We start from the raw sequence: 23,301 nt of genomic DNA on the forward strand, positions 1-23,301 counted from the left end.
TATCTTTATGTGGCCCGAGCAGCATATTCTAATGATAGCACATCCAAATGACTGCCTAATTAAAGATCATTTCGCAGAATTACTGGAAAACCACTCATGGCCGTATCAAAGTAAGTACTGGGCGAGTGGCTGCAACCCTTTCATCTCGCCTAACCGCGCTGATTCCGCTATCTTGTGATGGTTTTCCCTTATTAGTAAGCCCTCGTAATTCCGCGCATTCTCTTTAATCATTGAAGGATGGAAACTTGGTAGCTTTATTAAGGTCCGCGAACTGTCGGCTGCCTAATGTAATTAGCCATGATATGAAAGTCCGGTAATTAAATCTCAAATAATTGAATACAAAAACTTAAATATTTGTATTTAAGCTTTACTAAGCAAACTAATCTGTTCTCTCGCTCGCGCGCTCGCTCTTAATTTCTTAAATATTCTTTATGTTTGCCTATTTATTCCTCAACTGCTATGTTTGTCCTCTGTGTGTGTTTGTTTGTTTCGCGTGCGAAACACACACACACTAATTATATTATTATTTAGTACCGTTAGTTATAATATTATTTTATTATAGAAATATTAACATGGATTCGGACAGATACTCACCACGACACGTGTTTATTATATATATATATATATATATATATATATAAAAAAAAAAAAGATAAATTAACCTACTAATTCTTTGTTTTCGGTTTCCGGGTCTTTTATTTAATTATACTGTCGTGGCCACATTGAAACCTTAAAGAAAGTTAACATTAGTACCAAATATTTGAGCAATGCAGGCATTTGGAAAGGTGATCCACACCTTAATTTAGTAAAAAAGTGGACCGCGGAATTCTGGGAAAAAGTGAGAACTCTTACCATGCAAGTGCTTTCGTGGTGCACGTTGAGACTGATACCAGTGGAGCAACATTTGGATACAAAGGGTTACTGGAAGTTGTTTCCAACAAGGAGCATCCCTTCTTGGCTGCAGTGTTCCTGTGAATGGGTCCTTCTAACAGGATACCGCGCCTTGTCAAAAGACCGCAATTGTAGAGAACTTAATTCACCCCTCATGCTCTAGGAACATGAGGTGAATTCAGCCCACTGCAATGGTCCTCTCACTCAACAGATCTCAATCCAACTGAACGTCTGTAGGATGAGGCGAAACGAGCTCCTCTGAGCAGACACCTGCAAGGATGCAACCATCCGATTTACAACTGTGGGAAGCAGTTGAGTAAAAATCTACCCGGATCCCCATTGGCACGTTTTCGATACTTCGGTGAATCCATGCCACGACGAATCCACGCTATTCCGAGGGGTAAAGAAGAGGGAGAGTAACCACCTTGCTCGTATGTAGGTTTACCTACTAAAGTTGCCAATCGATGTCCTTGGTACTTAGTACTACAGATTCTAATACTTTTCGTATTTTGGGTTTTTATAAAAAAAAAAAAAAGCATGTTTATTTGAGAATACTGTACGGTCGGTCTGCTTGTTATGCAAGACAGAAAACAAGCATTCCTCGTCCGAAATAAACTATTGAAGTCCACCAAGCGCCATCTTTTTCTTGATACAGGATTTTACTGTTGCAACTTAACTTTTCCCATTAGTGCATATTGTTTTCTACTTTTTATCACATATTTTAACACTAGCACTTTCTTTTAGTGCCTTTCATTTTTCTGTTCTCCCTAACTCCCCTTCTATTTCTTCCCCCCACCCCATCACGTGAAGCCCATCACTTTTCTTCTCCTTCAATCCACGTACCTAGCATGAGTCTCTCCAGTCACTGGCATGATCATAGACAAATAAAACCGAGATTCTTGGCCAGCATTCCTGTATCTCGTGCAGATAAACAACCTTTTCCCCGTTAAGGGCTATCATTGCATTTCCCATTCAGCTGCAACTGGCATTTCGAAGCGTACAGTATTTAATAGCCTCACGCACCAGCCAAGGCAGACGCATACGTCTGCTGTTTTCTTTCCGGGAGGAAAGAAGAGGAGGTGGGGAGGGGTTACGAAGAAAATTTGGGGTCTCTGTAGCGTCTAAGTCATTATAATTACATTTTCGCAATGACAGCACCAGCACGCAGCCCGAGGCCGAAAGGTCATTTGGATATTATAACTCCGTTAATTATTCTGTCAAACGAACCTTTTTTTCTTATTCGTCTCTCTCCTGGGGAACATAAAAACTCACGCGATTTCTGATTTAGAAAATGATAAATGATTGTGGCGCCCTCTTTGCGATCACGGAACAGGATTCGCTACTTCCAAGTCCGACTGCCTTAAAGATTACATTCGTTTATAAAACATGTGGAACGAAATGTTTGAAAATAATTAACTAGAGCATAACTAACAGAAGCGGCGAATTTAATGTTAAATACTAAAATTTATAATAAATAAAAACTGTTTAAAATTTTATAATTAAAACGGATCTTAAAAATTTCCATGTTCAGAATCGTTAACACGCTAACTGTCAGCTACCCAACATAGCGACAACCAAACTTGACATTTGCGAGCCCGAACAAAGGCGTGGAGTTTCTGAAACACCCCTTGACTCCCAGCTACCTTAGGAGAAGAGTGCCGCTCCTACAACGGAGAAATGAATGGAATCACACGAGGACCATATTACCCAGCACGACCCCCACCTACTTAAGCTTGCCGAGAGTCTAAGAAAAGAGGATCGCTCCATCCTTGAAACATCTCTGACCGGTTTTAGTCTTCAGGGGGTGTTTTGTCCTTTCGAATTAACCAGTCCTCTTCAGCCCCTCCTAGTTTGTCTCCTAAGCAGTACTCACATGACAAATTTCTGGTGTGGATAAAACGCTTGTCTTTGGAAGGTTTTTTTTTTTTTTTTTTTTTTACTGCACTTTTAAGCTTTTAGTAGTAATCTATGGTTTATTAAAACGATAAACTAATATGTAATGTCAGTTAATGGCGTATGATGGCGCACTGTTACTACGGAAACCATGTTTGTTACAGCAAAGTGCTTTATAGAATATTTCTTCGTGTTGGAAAATGTTAAACATTCCTGACAGCGCAAACCTTTCAAATTTAACAAAAGGGGAAATGCATATCGAAGCTGGATGATTTATATGCTGGTTAGTGCTACTAAATTACCATTTATTAAAATTCAGCCGAGGATGCTGTAGAGTCGACCAATCACTTTTCATACTTATAGGGGCAGCTGGTGGTTAGAACGAATTTTAAAAGTTTCAGGACGATATTGTGGTTTAAGTCAAAGCACAATACCATCCTCGAGATTTACCAGAGTCTTGGAGCATAGTTTTAAGATCATTTTATTATCCAGGTGACTTGTTTTTGAGATAAAAGTTCTGCACGATTCCCAACAGTATGATATTTGGAATGAAATAAAAATATAGGAATGTTTAAAACACTGAAATTAAACACGATACAGTCTGAATAGATCGTCATTAGAGTTTTCATTACTTGTGTTTTAATTTAAAATTATATTTTCAAGACTCTGAGTTTACTGGGTTTGAATAGTATATTATAATTTTAAAAAATATATCATCTAAATTATAGCTATACTTGATTTCCTTTGCATAGTGTAATTAAGCATTTCGCCATTTTTTTAAATATTTAGTTAAGCTAATTATGAATTCGATGAGAACTTTAATATTATTTAAAATATGTTTTAGAACTTTTATATTTTTTCAAAAATATGATCGAAAAGTCGTCTCAAGACACCTTTCTGTGTATTATTTGTTACCGTGTTTGTACTTCTGGCAAGAACATTTGCGTTCAGTGCTTCTAATATATCAAAAACAATTTCTGACATATCTTTTTATTGGGCTACAAACCAGTTCCGACAAGCTATTATTGGCAACGTTGATGCAAGGTAGGAAAAAGATTGTACATCACTATTCCTGGTCAAACTTTATTTAAACTATAACCCTAACACCAGATGGAAGTATTACTCTCTGGCTGAAGGCACATCTATCCTGCAACCATCCTTTTTCAATTTAAATTTATGCCCTCCCGTGTGTCATCAGGGAAAGAGTAAGGATTCCATCAGAATTTAGTCTGCGTAGGTCTTTTAACGCCTTATACACTTTCGTTAGGTCACCACATAGATGCCTAGTTTCTAGAGGCGGCAATTAATAGAACTTGGTAAGAATATCCTTTTGTGTCCCAAACTGTCTTGTTGCCCTTCTCTGCACCCTTTCCAGCAGATCCACATTATTCCTAAATGAGGTAGCTTAACCATTGCCTTATACAATAGGATAATCAATTCATCCCTGCTGGCGAAATTCCTGCATATCATTGACAGAACCCCATGTACTGTCCTAGCAACTTCGTTTTCGCTGCTGAGAGAACCGTCCCAGGTCTCTTTCCTTATCAACTACCATTTAAGTTGTACCAAACTCAAGGTATGTTATTCCAGGATTATTGCCCACCATATTCAGTACCTTGCAATTATCAATTCCCATTTTCCAGCCCATCTGCTTAGTTTATCTAGATCCTATTGAAGTAACGTAAGGTAAGCAAGCACAGCCGTTGTCAATCCACTACAGGATAGAAGCTTCCTCAACGATTCATGTTGAGGGATATGGACCATAATCTGCCACGCTGGTCCAGTGCGGGTTGGCATATCGACCGTATTTAGCAGTCAGGGGCTTGAACCCTGGTCTACTCAAAGAGTGTGTGCTACTGCACCCTTCTCCTGACCACTGGACTACGGAGGCCACCCTCTTGAAGTAGCAAACCCTAATTATTGTCATTAACCACCCTACCACCTTTGTATTTTCTGCAAATGTATACATTACACTTGAAATACGTAACGTCAATATCATGAATAAATATTAACAGTAAAGGGATCCAACTCCGAACTCTGAGGGTGTCTACTCAGTGCATGAAATACCAGACAATAAAAATACTCTCTGCCTTTTGTCACTCTCAACTAGCCTTTTATCCCCAGAAGTAACTTGACCAATGCCAAACTGCTTCACTTTGTACAGCGGTCTTTCATATGGTACAGTATTAAAGGCTTTACTGAAATCGAAGTATATGATATCAAAATTATTTTTTGCATCCAGTTCCTTTGTTACCGCATAATAGTATCCACTCAGATTGGACAGACAAGATCGACCCTTAAATCTCTGCTTTGATTGCCTTAAATTATTATCGACAAACATAAAACTGTGCGAAATACATTCGAGGACCCAAATGAAATCACTTTAAACGATACCCCTAGGCTAACTAATTAAGGATCGAGATAAAGTTTAAGGGTATGACAAGGATAGGTAGCATGTGATAAACAGTCAAAGCTTCAAAAGCAATTTACTAATCTGATTAAAAAAGGAAAGTTCCTGGATAAATGTCTTCTTTGTTCTTAGTCCTGATTCTTATCAACAAAATGAGACGGGACAACACAGCCCAACTGAAAGGAATAATGCTGGGTGTCAGGACAAAAAAAAACTCAGCATAGGGATCAGAGGGCATAATGTCTCATTAGAAGACAGTTGGACCACCAGAATGCTAAGGGTGGCTACCAAGAAAAGAGACAAAAGAAAGTGGCAGACCAAAATTAAGGTGGGTGTGAGAACTTTTGGACATAAGCTGTAGTAAAAAAGAAGAAAATAAAATTAATGGCGAGAGCTTGAGGGGGGGGGGGTATTGTACAGCAGCTGACAAAGAAGCTTGATTTATTACTAACTTAAATTTTCTGTCTATACTTTAGGAAGACCACATGAGGCCAGGAGTTCACACAAAATAGAGATAATACAAGAACATCACTGTATTTAGGTGTTTAAGTTGTCCTATAAGCAATGGGAATAATTTTATAACTTCTTTTTTAGTCAACGATAAAATAAAATGTACGGTTCTCTGTGATTTCAATTGAGGATAAATCCGGGAGGAATTTGTATCGTATTTCTTGTTTTTTTTTTTTTTTTTTTTTGTCAGATACTCCTCAGAGCTTGCCATAATTTAACCACCCATTACGCATTCCTCTACCAAGTCCACTTTCTGATGCAATAACCATAATGGCCCCTCTGGCAGTTTGTTTCTTAGGGCGCCACCGTGCGAAACGTGCACTAACATAGAAATACAGAAGACATTGTTTTAATACTCTGCAAGATTAGAGCCGACATCAACTGCAGACGGGTGTAATTCAAATAATGATTTAAAAAAAAGAAAAGGTAAAAATACACCTCACAGTATCACGTAGCAATTTGGTATTGTTAACAGACGCGAAAAGTCATTTGTAGCTCGGCTATAAGTCGTGTTCCCATCAGCTTTAATCTATCCTGAGACAGGACAGGTCCATTTTCTTCACGGACCATTACACTAGCGACCTACTGCTAGTGTTGCCCACTTGGCCACCAGGGGAGGCTAGGCGAATGAAGATGAAAGGTGGTTGTGCGTGATCAACTGCTTGTTCTAAAGAAAGTGGCCGAGGTAAGCTAAGAATCAAGTGTTTTTGGCTCGGTAGAGAACAGACTTACTTTTAATTAATAAATAAATAGTATACAATACATATAATCGAAGATCTAACAATAGCTCAAGGTTGATTAGAAGTTATGCAGAAATTGCCTGGAACATTGATTACAAAACACAAGATTTCTCTGTAGATTTCTTTGATAGGATTTCTAACAAAGATTTCTTTGTTAGGAATTTGATGTTAACATTGACTTGTATTATTATCTATATTAAAATCCGCTAGTGTCTAGCCATCCGCATTTCTTTGCCATAAAGCAACACTTTCTATTATCAAAAAATAAAAATAAATAAATAAAAAATAATATATATATATATATATATATATATATATTCGAAATTTCTGGGGTTGGGGGTTATTCACCGATTCCATGGTGTGCGTACGCCCCTGCATTCACTTAAGTTGTATCTTCGTTTGTCTGAAATTATTTTCAGTTCTGTAGCGAAAACAAAACATATTGGATAAGTCATTCTTTCACCAATTGTTTTAAAATTCATTTAGATTTCTCTGTGTCTCTCTCTTTTTTTTTTTTTTCTTCTTATCTTTCTATTGGTAACGGATCCGCTCTCTTGGCCTGTACCGAATTTCAAGAAAGATACTGTTGAAGAAATTAAGTTCGAAACTTCCGTTTGGGGTGTAGTTTTATTGCTTGGATTCACCAGTTTTAATTAATTTAACCACGCCGTTATTTAAAATTAGCTATAAACCGGATTCATTCGAGATGTATTTTAGGGTAGATTATGTTGATTCTTCTTTGGTGACTCATATATATTGAAATTAATACTTTCAATATATACCGAAAGCTGTAGGGACTGCAGTTATATGATTACTTTGTTTCTCCTTCACAAGGTTTTCTTTTTAATCGTAATACTAAAATTTCACGCAAAACACATGGAAAGGAAATACAACAGACTTTCAGAATAACGGCACCTTCGGGGATTCAAGGTGCCGTTATTTTGATTGGATTAAAATAAATCGAAATTATTTCGATTTTTCCTTTATCTAGAAAGTTTTATTTTTAATATATTTAATGCAGAAATAATGAGGCTAGATAAGAAATAGCGAGATTAAGAATACGGTTTTATTAACTGCATATTAAAAACATGTTGACGATCCAATGTTATATTCTGCCATTGATACACTCCTGCTTTCGCCCCGTTCTATTTTCTTTATTATCTTAAGTTTAGTCTGCGTGGCTAGCACAGTGGTATCGTAACCATCCCTCACCGGATGGAAAAGGCTCGGGTTCGAATCCCGTCGATGACACGAGGGACTTTTATGAGCTTTTTTCACTCTGTGGCTGAGTTAGTCGGTCTCAGGCGTAGAAAGCAAGGTTCCCCCATCCCCATAAACTGGGGTTTTTCGTCCAGCAAAACAGGCAAATCGATCAGAGAACACACTCAATTTACAGACACAATGCACATGGGTATATGAATTAACTTTCCGGGTGGCCCTAATGTAATAGTAATAGTTGGATTATATCAAGTTTGTCACTAAGCTTTAATGTTGTTCTTTTTTCCTTCTCTGTATGAGGTTTATTAACTTTAGGGGCTATGGTGAGGGGTGTTAATTTAAAATAAAAGGAAAACAGAGGTATAATCCGTGATGTCAGTACAGAATTCACTTTGAAAATGGCGGACGTAAACAAATACACTAATCACGTGACTTGCCGTTTTATTTTTTCGCTACTGCAAGGCATCTGCCCTTAATTTTACCAATATTATTACTGCGGAGAATTTTCGATTTAATTTGGAAGTTCTAGAAAATGATGTAAACATCTGATCTCAATGTGCCGTTAGCTCGAATGTTCCGTTATTTCGACAGTCTACTGTAAAAAGGCACTGTACAGGAGAAAGTTTGATTCATCAAGACTCACTGTTGGGTTATGCTCGTATATTTTTCTTTAGAAGACCAGCGGTGGATACTTACTTTTAACTTAAAATCCAACCATTTTGTTTATAAATGGCATCCTATAGAAAATACGACAGCGATGCCTCTTATTAAAAACGAATTTTTAAAATCTACGAGAAAAGTAAACTGGAAATGTTGTACACATAACGAAATAAAAATTCTGCTTTCAAGCACGGTATATTTTTCCTTCCATAACATAATTTTACCAATATTATTACTTCGGAGAATTTTCGATTTAATTTAGAAGTTCTAGAAACAGCGAAAAGAACTGATTGCTCTAACTGAAAAAAAAAAAAAAAAATGTAAAATGTCACACGAAGTGAAGAAAAGTGAGAAAATGGCAAATATTATTGACCGAAAGCTTTCTTCAGAGGGTGGTCTAGAGTGGAGTTCTGTCAGTAGATCTACAGCAGAGACCAATTGAGACAATGCTTTATCAGCAAGGTTTAGGAGCGTAGTGCGTGGTATTGATCTTGGTCGATGTTGAAGAACGTTCGGTCCTACGACATCACAAGCACACAGAGAGAGAGAGAGAGAGAGAGAGACAGAGAGAGAGAGAGAGAGTCAATAAAAGTGACTTTTTCTCTTAAAAAAGCGAAAAGGATCACCCTATATTTAAATGATGAAATGTTTAATAGTTATAAATTATTATTGAGGCGAGATGCGTGTATATTTTGAAAGAAACATCGTCCTCCTGACATGTTCGCAAAAGCGTCATGTTCACCCTTGAACCCTGATAATCACCTGCAGAAACCTATACGGGGGTTGCACATCATAAACTGCAAACAGCAAAGGAAACTGGGAGGGGGAGAACAGCAACGCATTGCCACTCTTGCTTAACCCCCTCTAACCCTCTTAAAATAATCATTCCGTATTTCCGTTCACATAGTAAGAACGAACGAGCCCCAGGGTAGTCACAAGGTCAGCCGACAGACCAAAGCTAGCCACCTCCCATTTCTAGGTGCGGTTGGTTGCTTGTTTACGACCCCTATACGTCTCTCCGGGTGCCCTCAAAAGGAAAAGACAATAAAAAATAGTCGTAAATCCGAAGAAATTCTATTTTCTCTGATGACAGTTGTGATAATGAACAATTTCCCTAAGTGAGACCCATTTTTGGTCCATTTTGTCTGCTGGAGCTGTCAGGACTTAGCCGGCAGTGAGATTAATCACTCACCTGTAGGGTGTGTCTTTAGTACCATGAACAACGTTGGCATGCGACACCTACCGTCCACAATGGTTACTTGTTCGGTAATCCTTGCGCGAAAAGCAAAATTGCACGAAGCCGTCCTTCACTGAAGATTGAAGAAACATCAGGGGTCGAGTTGCGAACAGTGGGGGAATGAAAACGGGGGATGAAAAGTCGGTTGAGGGCGAGTAACGTTTTAAAAACACACTGCTATCTTATCAGCTGTTCGCAAACAACTTTCTAAATGGGAGGCACTTAAACCGGAGTTTGTACGCTTGCAGTAGTGCACCACCACCACTTTGCATCAAATCGGCATCGCACACGTTGACTTGATTACAAAACGTCCTCCATACGATTACCCAAGACCGTATAGAGATGTAACAGAGGAGAAACATCCATTACAGTTTAGTTACAAAATGCTATAATTTTAGGCAAAGTTCTTGCTGAAAAGAGACGAATTATTTGCTGAGAAATTCCCATTAATTTTCGTTGACGAATCGCCTTCAGATATAAAAACAAGGAACTTTCTGAGAATGCAGTAAATTAAAACGCGAGCGGTTATTAATTGCCTTGTTTGTTTTGCCTTTAATGAAAAATGTTTGTATTTTTTATACCATGGTTGTAACCAAGCGTAATATACACATTGCTGCCTGAAGAATTACTGATGATAATCTCTGAAGTGATGCATGGATCTTTTGTTTTACTCCTGGTGCTCTGTACCTAACCATCTCCTCGCTAAAACTAAAAGCAAAAATAGAGCTTAACTGCTTGCAGTCAAATGTCATTCTTTATTAATCGGTCGTTCTTTTAAACGTCTTCAATATTTTAAGTTGGGATATTCAAAAATAAAAAAAAAAAACTATTGACGTATACTAGACCATAAAGCATGACAATAAATATTTCCAGGTAGGATTAAAAATCGTTGCTAATTACAAATAGAAATTACAAAATAACACGTAAGGCAATTTTAAAGTGTTATATGAAGAGTGGAGAATCAGTTTCTTATTATAAATTCTTAAAAGGTTTTTGTCGTTATTTATATAAGAATTCAGTAGGAAAAAAAAGTACAAAATAACACCGGGAATTATAAACTTTAAACCAATTTTAAAATTAAATAAAGCTAAAGGAAAAGTAGCTATTGGATGCTTTCCTTGACCTAGTTGAAAAGGGATTAATGAGTTCAGGTTTTAAGTCTTAAAAACAAATCGCTGAAGTGGAAAATCAAAACGAGACTAATCGTGGTAAATTTAAATACCAGAGATAGCTTTAAAAAATACCAACACATTAAAGTCTAACTTTGTTCAAGTCGATTTAAAAATAGTATTGATTTTGGATTACCAAAAATGCGTAGGATTTTACTTTTATCTTTGCATTAATGACCGGGTAAAAAACAAAAATAATAAATAAACTTTGGCCGCATCTGAAATAATTCCATAAAATCTAAAATCTTCAAACTGAAGAATACCGGTTTGTAAACAAAAAAAAATAAAATAAATAAATACAACAATAATCCATCGCACGCGCCAAATTCCAAACAATGTCAATTTCAGGTGGCGCGTGTTTCACATGTCAAATGCACGTGATCAGACTAATAGTAGGCATAAGATAATAGAACGAACAGTACTTACAAATATATGAACAAAGGCAATGAAGATCCATGACAATTACTACGATCTGCTTAGCCTTTCTTCAAGTACGGGGGTTATGACATGTTTTTCCTCCGTTGCCAACACTACACACACGCAAACACAAGTTACGGCAACCATCCGCCACGCACCCTCCACTGCTTGTTACCATATTGCAGCTATGGTTTTCCGCTTATCAAAGTAACCGCGTCTCTCCTCCCGGTTCCAGTGTATCAATCCGCAGGTAGAAGTAAGTGCGCGAAATGAACTCGATCCGTTGACGTTAGAATGTCAGCGAAATTAACAACGAGTACGGGGTGGGGTTAATAACGAATATCTGCTGCCCGAACAACCGTTAATCGGGCAGTTTACGGACAGATCAAACAGTGCGTTGATATCACGGCGCGACCTCCCAAACCCACATGGAAACTGGTGAAAGGAGTGCTTGTTAACTAGCAGTCTTGCCCGCTAGCGATTTGTAACAGGGACGCCACGGAAAACATACGGAAAGCGTGCTCAGTCACTGGCTAATTCATGAGGGGATGTCAACGGCCTTTGTTGCTACGTAGAGGGGGGGGGGGGCTTACGTAATGGTCAGTTATCCCAGTCGCTCCACTTTCCTTTAACAACACTCCGGACTGGAGGATGTTTTTAATCTCCACGGAGTCGGTGGTGATCAGCCAACAGCGCCCGCTTCGTACGGTTTTCATCTACATAATATTTGCATAGATAATGTTAGGTGGAAGGATGTAGATAAGATTTAAATTAGCTCTCAGTTTCTCGACATCTCGGAAGCATTGTTATGGTTGTAATGGAAAATTGCCGATTTTTAAGTAGGCACAAGTATTGCGAGTATCCCCCCCCCCACATCTCTATGGGATAATTTTCTATATATATTAGCATATCCGCCCCTTGCAGCTGTTTATTAAAAGGTACGGGAAGGGTTGTTGACAAACAGAAAGTGCTCGGTGGAATTCAGTCCACGATGAAAATAGAACGGACACTCGGAAGTGATTATAATAACATCGGGGCGCAGCTGTAATGCAGCGCCATCTATAGTCGTCCCTTTCAGTACGCTCGAGTATGCCATTCACGTACAAAGCAAACAGAGGGGTGTAATATAATACAGAACTGTTTGGGGAGCAGTACTTGTCGTTTTTCCTTCCCATTCCTTCTTCCTCTTTGACCCTACCCTACGGGGCGGCTGTAAACTTCAGCCACTAATAAAGAAGATCTGCACAGGCCTTAACAAAGGCGGCCATTGAGCTAAGAGTGCCTCCAAAAGTTCGCGTACAAAAATGCAATCAGTTATCATTTTTCGTGGGTTAATTATGGACAAACGATGCTAACAATATGCCAATCAGCGTGAGAACACAATGGGCACATTCTGCAGTTAGTTTTATGAAGAACCCGCATGCGCTGAATGCAACTTTAAGTTATCTGCCTACAGAGTCAAATTCTGCGGATGCCGGTTATATTACACACATACAGGTGTCCCGTGGCCACAATCCGAGGTTGGCTTTCAAAGAATTTTTTTTTTTTGTACGCCTCCGAGCATCTTTATCTCTCAAGCGTCTCTTCTGCCTGACCACTCGGCTGTTCGTTCTTGTTTGCATCCGAGAATTTACAAGGATTGACACAGCCTTGTACTTAATCATAACATCCGTGAGTATTGGCTGCCCTCATGAGTAACACATTTGGTATAATCGCCGTCCTCCCCACACCGGGTGAAAAAGGCTCGGGCTCGAATCCCGTCAATAACGAGAGGAATTTCTATGAGTCTTTTCACATGGCTGGGTTAGTCGGTCTCGGGAGAGGGTAGCAAGGTATTTTCTTCCAGCAAACAGCAAATCGACCACAGGACACTAACAATTCACAGACATTATATACGGCGCAATATGGCCTAAGTTGCTGATGCGCCTAAAACCCTACAACAACCAACCATCATAATCAGAAGTACTGGCTATCATGGAGAGGTGCTTTTGTGTAGTCTTCACCTTGAAAATAGTTACACGAAGCAAGTCCACCTGTTTTGGCTTGACAACCATTCGGACATCGGACAAAGATCCAGCTGGTGACACTTCGCAAGGAAGACGAAAGAGTTTCTTACCCTATACATCCTTTTTATTGTAAGTTTATTCCAACAACCTCAGTACCAATCGCAGCATCGCTGCTCTTTTCGATTTCGAACCCGATCTTTGTCTTAATTTGGTACATTTCAAAACAAATTTTTAAGATGGGGGGTGGGGGGTTTCAGAAACTTTGCTCTGGAGACTAAACATGGGTTTTCCCACTTCACGGCTTCAATAAGCAAAGTGATGGTATTGAACCGGTTGATGAGAGTCATATAGTTATTAGTATTAGTATGATATTACTATTGTATTATATTAGTAGTGGTACTGGTTAGTATTAGTACTATAAGATGCATGAGTTGAAGGAGAATTGCTTTTTTTATATATTTGAACAGCACCTTAACCCAACACCACGTCCAACCTCTACCATTAATACCCTACGAAACCCCAGTGACGTATAATGGTCATTTGGCATTTTTCGTACACTAACAAGAATGTCCGTGGACTTTTACGACCGCGTTACGAAGTAGTCAGCGACAAAATGTCCAGCTGCATGTAAGACCCATTAACGTCCAAAAATGTCCACAGTATCGTTGATGTTTTAGTTGCTTGGATACCGCACATCAGCGATAAGGCTATAATGCCCATAGTAAAATCAATAGTCGTATCTTTATATTAACGCACAAAATTCTCAGTTTAATATTTATATCTAAGAAATACAATGGCGTTAAGAACGCTGTCTCAAACAAGCGAAACGCGACTGCTTTGTTCTGATTGCTTCCATGCACAGTGGGAAAATTTTGGACTCTTCTTCTAGTTTCCACTTCTTTCATCAGCTACCGATTCATTGGAATTACCGGTTGATATAATTTCGGATAAGAGGATGTTTAATTTTTTTTTTCGTGTCTTTTTAGAACCATTTTTAGGTGATAACCGATTCCTCAAGTTCACTGCAACTTTTTTCACAATTTCGTGCAGTGACTTCTTTATCTACGTGTATTTTCTTCAAAGTATTCTTTTTTAACAGATTCTTCGATTGTATCCCCACCTCGTGCTTGCAGGATCTGTTAGGTGTGGTTCATTGCCCACCCTTGAGTTTCAAAAATAGCCTAATACATTGTGGTTGGTTGTTTTCAGATTTTGCTACACGGCAAGTAAGGTTATGAGGTGCAAGTGTATTGTCTGTCGATTGCGCGTATTCTGTGGCCGATTTTCTTATTTTATCGAGACAAAAATCCCTCTGTCTAAGAGATAAAAAAAAAAAAAAAACGTAACTTTGGACTACGACTAACTCGGCACCGATAACAGGAAAAAGAAAAAAATCCCCTTATGACAATATCGCTGTTTTCATAGTCCATTGAAGTTTCCCGTATAAACAAGTGACTCAGAGCAAATTATAACGAAAGAGTATGAGCCACACAAGTCAGTTGTTTTCATCATGACACGTAGAGCCGAGCTAACTGATTTCAGCAGGTATGTTAATATTTGATGTCAATGCTAGTTGTCCATTTGTGCAATTGCTGACAGCCTACACCATCCAAAGTCGATCGTCTCTAATGTTTTCATAAAATGAAAGCCAGGAAACTCACCCCCACGTGAGGATACTTGGAAGGGTTGTGTGATAATCTCGTCAGACATCCCTGCAAAACATCAACCAGGACCTTAAGGCATCAACAGAACAACGGGGATTGAGATCTATACGAACCCACTACCTACGGATCTTCACTCAGCTTCGGCTACTGTGGAAGAGCAGCAACGCATAAGCCAAACATCACTAACTGCAATCCACAGACTCCCATTGAACGGTACTACGAATGCCATAGTTGCTGCATAGAACAGTGTAAATCGTTTCTGTGGAATGACGAATCTCACTACACCTTATTCCGATCAGATGGGCTGGTGTGGGAATGCAGCACGCCTGGAGAATGTCTGCTGCTAGAGTGCATTGTGGTAACAGCGAAGTTCAGAGGATGTGATGTTATGTCATGGTGCTGGTTCTTGTAATATGGTGTAGGACCTTTGGTGATTGTGGGGAGAAACACGAGTGCCGATGTCAACCTTAACATTTTGAACAATTGCATGTTAACTGTAGATGTTCTTTGGTGCAGGCTGCTGTTTTGTTCAATAGGATAATTGCAGTACCACCGGTGTTGTTCGAGATTGGTTCTTGCACAAGAATTGCCGCGTACAGTGCTATTTGAACCCTAGGAACACCTGTGGGATGAGAAGAAACATGTCCCACATCGGTAGCTTAACTGTTCACTGTTCTGCAGGATAAATGGAGGACTGTACCCGCATAAGTTTATCGTTAGTTGAAAGACCCAAAAGAGCGGAGTGCGTCATAGAGACCAAAGGGAAGTCGATTCGATAACGAAGTGAGCGGCAATGACGTCATTGTGAAACCTATATGGGACACCTCTTTTCCTACATCGTCAAAGACAATCCGAGATGAATGTTACCTCAAAATACGAAACTAACCATTTCAGAAAGCCTGTTTATTCACTGTAAGCAATATAATCTTTTCAAGTTTAATTAAGAAAGCTTTTCAAGCTTTCTTAATTTCTCTACAATGACTTCTCGTGGTGTAAGTTGCCTTAATACTAATCCAAACAACTCGGCATAACCATTTAGAGTATATTTCTCCAAGAAGTTTTTAAACTTTTTTTTAGTTATGACAAGACAAAAGAATGACAAGTTTTTTTAGTTATGACAAGACAATTTACACGAGACCGCTGTCTTCCTTTGAGTTATAAATGGCATCTATTAAGGAGGAAAAAGAAGCTAGAGTATATCTTAATTAACAAATATTACTCTAAAGAAAAAACTTATCATAGGTTTAATGGACTTATCATAAATAAACCAAACAGTCCCATCTAAAAGCTATTTATACACCAACTACAATAAAAATAAAAAAATAGTAATTTTGGTAAAAAGACTCAAATTTTTTGGGCCTATGTCGATAATGGATCGCGGACATATTGAATGGGATATAAAGTTAATAGACATTGACCATTTTACCTGGTATTAATAATCCAGTGGCCGAAGTAACCGAATCACAGAGCTGAAAATAATTTATCACGTCAAAATGTAAGAAAAATACGCTGAGATTTATTAATAATGCAGTTCTGAACCACAGTAGAAAGGACTCTTCACGGTATTATGACGAAAATTGCTTCAGAACAACACAAAATGAAAAGGTTAATTAATTTGCAGTCAGTGAACAAGCAGTTACAACCTTCAGAATTATTTACATCGGCATGACTCTAAACAGCAGCGAGTTTGCGCCGTGGTACAACCTCATTAAGCCATCTCATTAATAATCATGAAAAAAGCTTGCGACTGTTGAATTGCAATGGAGAGATTTGCAAAAGCTTTTATATTTGAACCGCGCCAAGTCTCACGACATTTAATTTTTACCCTCCCCCTCGTAAATCACCAGAATCTGATAACGGATGCTGCGAAACGAGACGAGTGAATGTATTTTCCATCCACCAGATGAAAATCCATCTCTGGGAAGGAAGCAGAAGAAAAATGGAATCAACACGCGACTACTAAATATTAAGACATCTTCTCCTTCTTAAGATCCGAAGCCCTAAATGCATTTTCTTTTGTTTTTGTTCTGCATAAAATGTTTACGCGAAGTCGGCCCTTTTCTGCGGAGCACGACAGACGAATCAAATAATGACGGCACCGCGCGCGCGAGACGAAAATCCCCAGAAGATACGTGATAGCGAAATCTGTTTTCGGAAAATATCTCACGAGTCTGCCGAGAACGCTATTTCTTTAAAATAATTCAGTCGTCCAGCGGCAGAAAAGAATAAAATAAGCATCGGGTAATAGAACGAACCTTGTTAACCATGAAACCGATTTCGCGATGAAATGAAACTGTTACCGAACAGATCTGAGACGCGAGCAAATACACAATTGCTTTAGGAATTGGCTCCACGTTTCCTTACTTCTGTTGTTTCCCTTTGGAAACAGAGCTCGTCTGCATCCTTTAATTGATGTTGGTTTATTTCCCGCACGATTTATTCGACAATCTTATTTCTTAATTGCCCTTAGATCTTCCTAAACTGATGCCTCATAATATTCGTCTCTCCTTTGATTTCTATCTTTCATCATCTCGAAGATGATGCGGATGTTTGGATCCAAGATGAGATTTTGCTCATTCCCATCTTTTATTTGTGTCCTCTTTCGTTGATGGTAAGTCATTATTCGTTTGGCGAATATTTGACAATAAAATATTCGTATTGGGTTATTTGAATTTGCTTTAATGGCTTTTTTTTTTTTTTTTTTTTTTTTTCATTCATTTTGGGTTTTACATTTCCACTCTTTGTCTGTGTTTCGAGGCTGAATTCTATTATGTGTTGACCGTGTTTTTTGTTGTTGCTCTTTTGACTGCTGCGAAATCCATTGTGCTAAGCTAATGTTGCAGCACCGGGGAGTGTAATAAGTGAATTTATAATTTTTTATGATAAACAATAAATTGCATTTTTTCGTGATTAGTAGCTTAATGGACTAGTTGGGGAGAGCCTACTTTTTTTTGCCATTTCTTCAATTCCTTTGTCTGAATGTGACATCGATTTTATGCATAAATCTTCGAATTTCATTTTCGTCCGCATCTGCGCAATTTTCAATCGGGTATTTAATTGAATTTTATCAAAAGCGTTTGCCAAAGCGTTTTCCAATGGAACTTCTTCAGTTTTTCCATATTTCTGCCTTTTTTTTTTTCTCTCTCTCTCTCTCTCTCTCTCTCTCTCTTCACTAGCTGCAAATGTTCATCACTAGCTGACACTGTCTTTGAAAGCAGTATTTATCTGTAGTACCCTTTCATTAATTCTCTACCTTTGGGCTTGTTCCACTAGGCAGCAATTATTTGTTTTTGTGGAATGAATGGTATCTATCCCACTGTCAGTATGGCCATTTCTTTCTTTTAATTCTATTGGTTTTCACCTATTTTTATGACGTATTCTTCAACATAATGGGTCGTTTATATCTGCAAAATGGAATGACGATTCTGGTGTTTTTCTCTCTGTCCTATTTGATACTAAAAAAACGATTTCATGCGTATTTAGGATTGTTCTGTGCAAATAATGTTAATTGGAGAAAACACTAAGTAACTAACATTAATGTTAGTTAGTTTAGGATGTTTGAAAAGTACTCATATTGCCCACATGCGGTGTAGCAGTAGACGGTATGGGTTGCAGGCATATCATGGGGAGGTGGTAGGGGTACTGAAGAAAGTAAAAGGCATTCTTACCCGCTATAGCAGATGCAAACGATATTTTATACACTTCAGACAAAGACGTTGGATTGAATTTTGTGCGAAGCCGGGACAAAGTGGCCAGATGTTGGAGCTTATCTAGCAAGCTTTGGTGCTTAAGTAGGGAATCAGTATTCATGTAGTGGGGGTATTTTAAGTGCAAGATGGCGAAAAAGGACTGTTTTTCGGCAGGAAAGATTATTCTCTTCTTTTGCCGCTAAAGGCAGCGTTCTGCTGTATTGGGTGCCTCATAACCAAACTGAGCGACGACTGTGTATTCCACATATAAGTCGACTTCTGTTTTCTGCCTTGAAAATTCGTTTTTAATCATATATGCGACGCTCCCTTTTCTACAGTCATCTTTCGCATCTCACATAGTATTATATTACAGTAAAATCTCCATTCAGAACCACTGTCTAAGTTTTACTTGAATTGTTTTTGCCCTTTATTTTAAAAGTTTACACTGCATAGTGAAATGTAAAGAATGCGGTAAGCGTATATGGTACTCCCATGTGTAGAAGCTCAAAACCTATAGGAATAGATGCTTTCGCTCTTATTGATGCTGTATGCGCCCATGGAATACTTTGATTATCGAACGAGAGCCATTCCTTGTAGCCTGTTTAGAACTGTACTGCGAATTGGCCTTTCGATAAACAAGTCTTCTGTGACAATATAGTGGAGAAGTTTGGGTCTGATTCTGGTCAGTGTCTTGAGGAATTTCTAAAGGTCTTTTCAGTCGAAGCTGTGGTTAGCTAATCTCAGGCGGAGGAAATAGGGCTTTTCCGCGTTTTTTCAGCCCGCACAACATGCAAATCAAGCCACTTGTACACACAATGCATAATAACGCAATATGATGTGAGCCGCTGATGCACACAACGACAACCCAACTATAAAACCCAATGACAACAACAACTGTAAAGAATGCCTAAAAGAAAGTGCGCGTTTCTCTAAGAAATTGGCAATCTCGAGTTTTCTTTTCGAGAACTCGAAAAGTAAACCCCAAAACAATTCCTAACGAATTCCATGAACTGTGTTTTGTCTGATGAAGAAGGCGAACAAATTCTTGGGTACTGAAAAGTAAGAAATAATGTATGGACATATTGTAAATACAGTGCATGCCGCTTATTGTAATCAGGATAATGTTACCATTCGTTTATTGTTGTCACTTTTATGAAGTCTCTATGAGATGCATACTAATACATAGAGACTTCATAAAAGTGTAATCAGCGCTTCGGTTTATGTTATCCTTTTTGCCTTATGGCGGTTTTCGCACGGAGGTGATTATGTAACATCTCGATTTGTTCTTGAACTCGACACGTTTCCGTGTTCAGTTACTGCTGATGCTTCGTACGGTTGTCAGGGTTGTTACTCCACGAACGTAATTACTGTATCTGTACAGTACCTATCGGTTATTGTGATCAATTAAGCTCTGTCCCGAAGTGATCACAGTTAAGTGGTTTCTATTGTATTTGAAATACAGATATACAGTATATATAATTGTGTATCGGTATATTCCTTTCTGAACACTAAGCACGTGCCTTTAATTCAAGCTTAGGTTTTTGTATCGGTGTATAAGTCATTTAAGACGAATTTCGGAAAGCAGAAATGTTAAATAATCCTTGATTTCTGCTGTAGAATAACCAGGACTGTATGAAGCTTTTTCGTGCGGTCGGGGAAGGGACTCGAACTCAGGTATCTCTAAACAAGTTGTTGTTGTAGGGTTTTAGGACTGTTAGCGACTAAGGCCATATTGTTCCGTGTATACTGTCTGTAAATTGCGTGTGTTCTGGTCGATTTTTTGTTTGCTGGACGAAAACCCCGCCACCCTCGCCACTAGTAAACCCGACAGACCATCCTCAAAGGCTGCCAATTCCTGTTCTGGAAATTGGTAAGGGAGTTGCTTAATACATACATCATCGCGATTATCCGAAGATGAATTTTGTATTATGGAGATGAATTTTGTAGGTTCAAGGTGGAAATAGAGAAAAAATATAAGAGAGAGAAATAGAGAGAGAAAGAACCACGCTACCCTCGGCGGAGACCGACTAACTCAGCCACATTGTAAAAAAGGCCAGAAAAATTCCTCCCTCATCGACGGGACTCAAATCCAGGTCTTTTCCACCGCGTGACGGCGATTCTACCAACTGTCCTACCCACGATGGCCTCTAAAGAAGTAGCAAGTGGCAAAACCATTGTACCGTCATGGAAGACCCCGACCCTGAAGAGCAATCTCCGAATTTTCAGACGCCCCTCGTATAAAAGGAATACTCCTTTCTTTCTCTCTCTTTCCACCTCGAACCTACAAAATTCATCTTTGGATAATCGCGATGAGTATGTATTAAGCAACTCCCTTACCAATTTCCAGAACAGGAATTGGCGGCCTTTGAGGATGGTCTGTCGGGTTTACTAGTGGCGAATATTTTAAAGGTATAGGGGGGGGGGGGGTCTGCGTGTAAGGAATTAGCTGCAGTTATTCTTCAGCGTGTGTGGGGAGGGGTTGAAACACATAAAAAAAAGTACTAGTTTGTAAGGTAGGAAAACTTTTATGCCAAAATCTTGATTAGAATGGAGAAACGAATCAACAGTAGTTTGATTTGTCGCTCATAACCCGGAATGGCTGTGAGAGGAATAGAGAAACGCCAACAGCATTCGCTCGAAGTAAAAATGAAATTTTGAAAGCTATGGTAATCAGTATTACACCTGTGCTTGCTGCGTTGTCCGCATTTTTCAATGATTATGCTCAAAATCCAGTTCTTTAATTTAATATTAAAGAATTTTTAAAAATACTAATAATAAATAGGTAGGATTAAGTGTAAGTTCTGTGACAGCGATTTTTGGGGGTTTTTTGACGCGACCTTGGTCTTTGCAAGGATGCCAAATCGGGTTCAGTTAACATAACACACCTTAGATAAGAACCCATGTTTCTCCAAGATCCAGAGGCCTCTGGATCTTGGAGAAACTTGAAGTCTGCTTGAAATGAAGATAGGAATAACAGAAGTGTGGCAGTTTTTGACAGGCTGATGTAAAACCTCTTACAGCATCCAAGGAAATACATTAGAGTGTAATAAAGCAATAAATCCATGAAAGAAAAGGTTATTACTTTCAAAGAAATGACATACCAGTTCTTTTTTTCTCTTTGGAAACAAATCAAGAGAATGCATAGTCTTTCAAAGGTTTTTTCCGAAGAGAAACAAGTAAAAATGTGGCGTGATAATGTCCGGTAATCATCCGGTTAAAGTTTTTGCTTTGTGCATGAGAGAAGTGTCAGAAAGATGGATAGACGCAGAGGATTACAAAATGAAAGAGCAAATGCGAACTGGCCACCGTGCAGTGTTTCGAGAGGTTGGGAAATCGCCACACTTGTCTTCACGAACATAGATCATCTACAGGTCACCGAAAGGTAATCACCGATGGTGTACTACTCAGGGGTCGGGGACGAAGTGAAAAATGTCGTTTAATTTCGTTCCATTTTGTTGCTCCTTTTTTCGCCTGTCGGGAAAATTATTTTGTCATAAGAAGCGAAATTGATGATACACGAAAAAGTAGAGAACGAAACATATTTTAAAGCATTTGGGAAACAGTAATTCTTCGAATACACCCTGGCAGAATGGACAGCGCGTGCATGCACAAGATATCAAAAAATATCGGATAAGAAATGCAGTTTTGATATGCCCTACAGAATCTATTTATTATATTTGTACCTGTTCAAGAAAAAAAAAGTATTAACTTTGCTACAGTAGACTTTAAATTTAGCTAAGCGTGTATGAATGGCAGAAAGATTTATTTAAATAATTTAGTTTTAAATGTTTGAAGATTCTTGCTTAATTGACTTAATATGTCGTTTCTGTCATTTGTGTGACGTTAAGATTTTAAAACTCTCGTCATTTAGAAACTATGAAATATTAAATCAAGCACTCGATAGAATTTTTGAAGCAATAAATCTGTGAACAAGATGACTATGAAAGTTTAAAAATGTTTAGTGTCTTTCGCAATTCCCACAGAATTCAAATTTTCTAGTGAATATTTCTAAAAGATGAGTTATCCTTTCAGAGCTACACTTGAGCCATAAAAGCATTTTTAAGGTTAGTTTCTAGGCTTGTTTTTACAAATTTATTATTGATAATGATTTGAATACTGAGAATTTATTTAAATTCTGCTTTAAACTGCGCTACCTCATGGGCAGCACAGTTGGTAGAATCGTCGTCCTCCCCACACTGGATGAAAAAGACCTGAGTTCGAGTTCCGTCAATGACGTGAGGAATTTTTATGGGCCTTTTTCACAATGTGGCTGAGTTAGTCGTTCTCAGGCGAAGATAGCGTGGTTTTTTCTCCTGCCAACTCGGGGTTTTCATCCAGCAAAAAGAAAATCGACCACAGAACACACGTAATTTACAGACAGATACGTTGAGCAATATGGCCTTAGTCGCCGATGATCTTAAACTCCTACTACAACAACAGCTTTCAACTGTTAATTTTTCCTCCTGGATTTTAAAAAAAATGAAAATGAGACACGCGTTTCATGAATTTTTTGTGATTGAAAACAACAGTGGTATTTCATTATTTATATGTTTAGTGAATTGATAACAAAAAAAAAAGCCCCACGAACTCTTCAAAACACAACCAGTTTCGTATGCGCAATGTTTGAACCGAGAATTTTTCTTTATGATGTAGATGAAATGTATATATATTAAATAATCGCCAGGAGTTTAATTGAAATTTGGGGTGGCCCGACAAATTTTACGGACAGAGGGAAGGATGAGTATGGTGGTGACGACAGTTTTTAAAATTGTCGTCAAGATCTCCCATTTTTACTGA

At 38.5% G+C, this 23,301-nt stretch overlaps 1 protein-coding gene across 1 annotated transcript in view; it reads right to left on the reverse strand.

The window, feature by feature from the left end:
• The window catches only part of LOC150084847 (inactive tyrosine-protein kinase 7-like), a 173,464-nt gene extending 162,173 nt beyond the window's left edge, over window positions 1–11,291 (reverse strand). Inside the window, exon 1 of the mRNA XM_090375591.1 lies at window positions 11,155–11,291. Within this exon, the coding sequence (XP_090231717.1) occupies window positions 11,155–11,185 (31 nt within the window). The 5' untranslated portion in view covers window positions 11,186–11,291. The remainder of the gene's footprint in view (window positions 1–11,154) is intronic.
• Window positions 11,292–23,301: the final 12,010 nt, after the last annotated feature.

This window comes from Mastigoproctus giganteus, chromosome 6 (assembly GCF_048544385.1).
Source record: "Mastigoproctus giganteus isolate SK-2022 chromosome 6, ASM4854438v1, whole genome shotgun sequence".
Classification (NCBI taxonomy): domain Eukaryota; kingdom Metazoa; phylum Arthropoda; class Arachnida; order Uropygi; family Thelyphonidae; genus Mastigoproctus; species Mastigoproctus giganteus.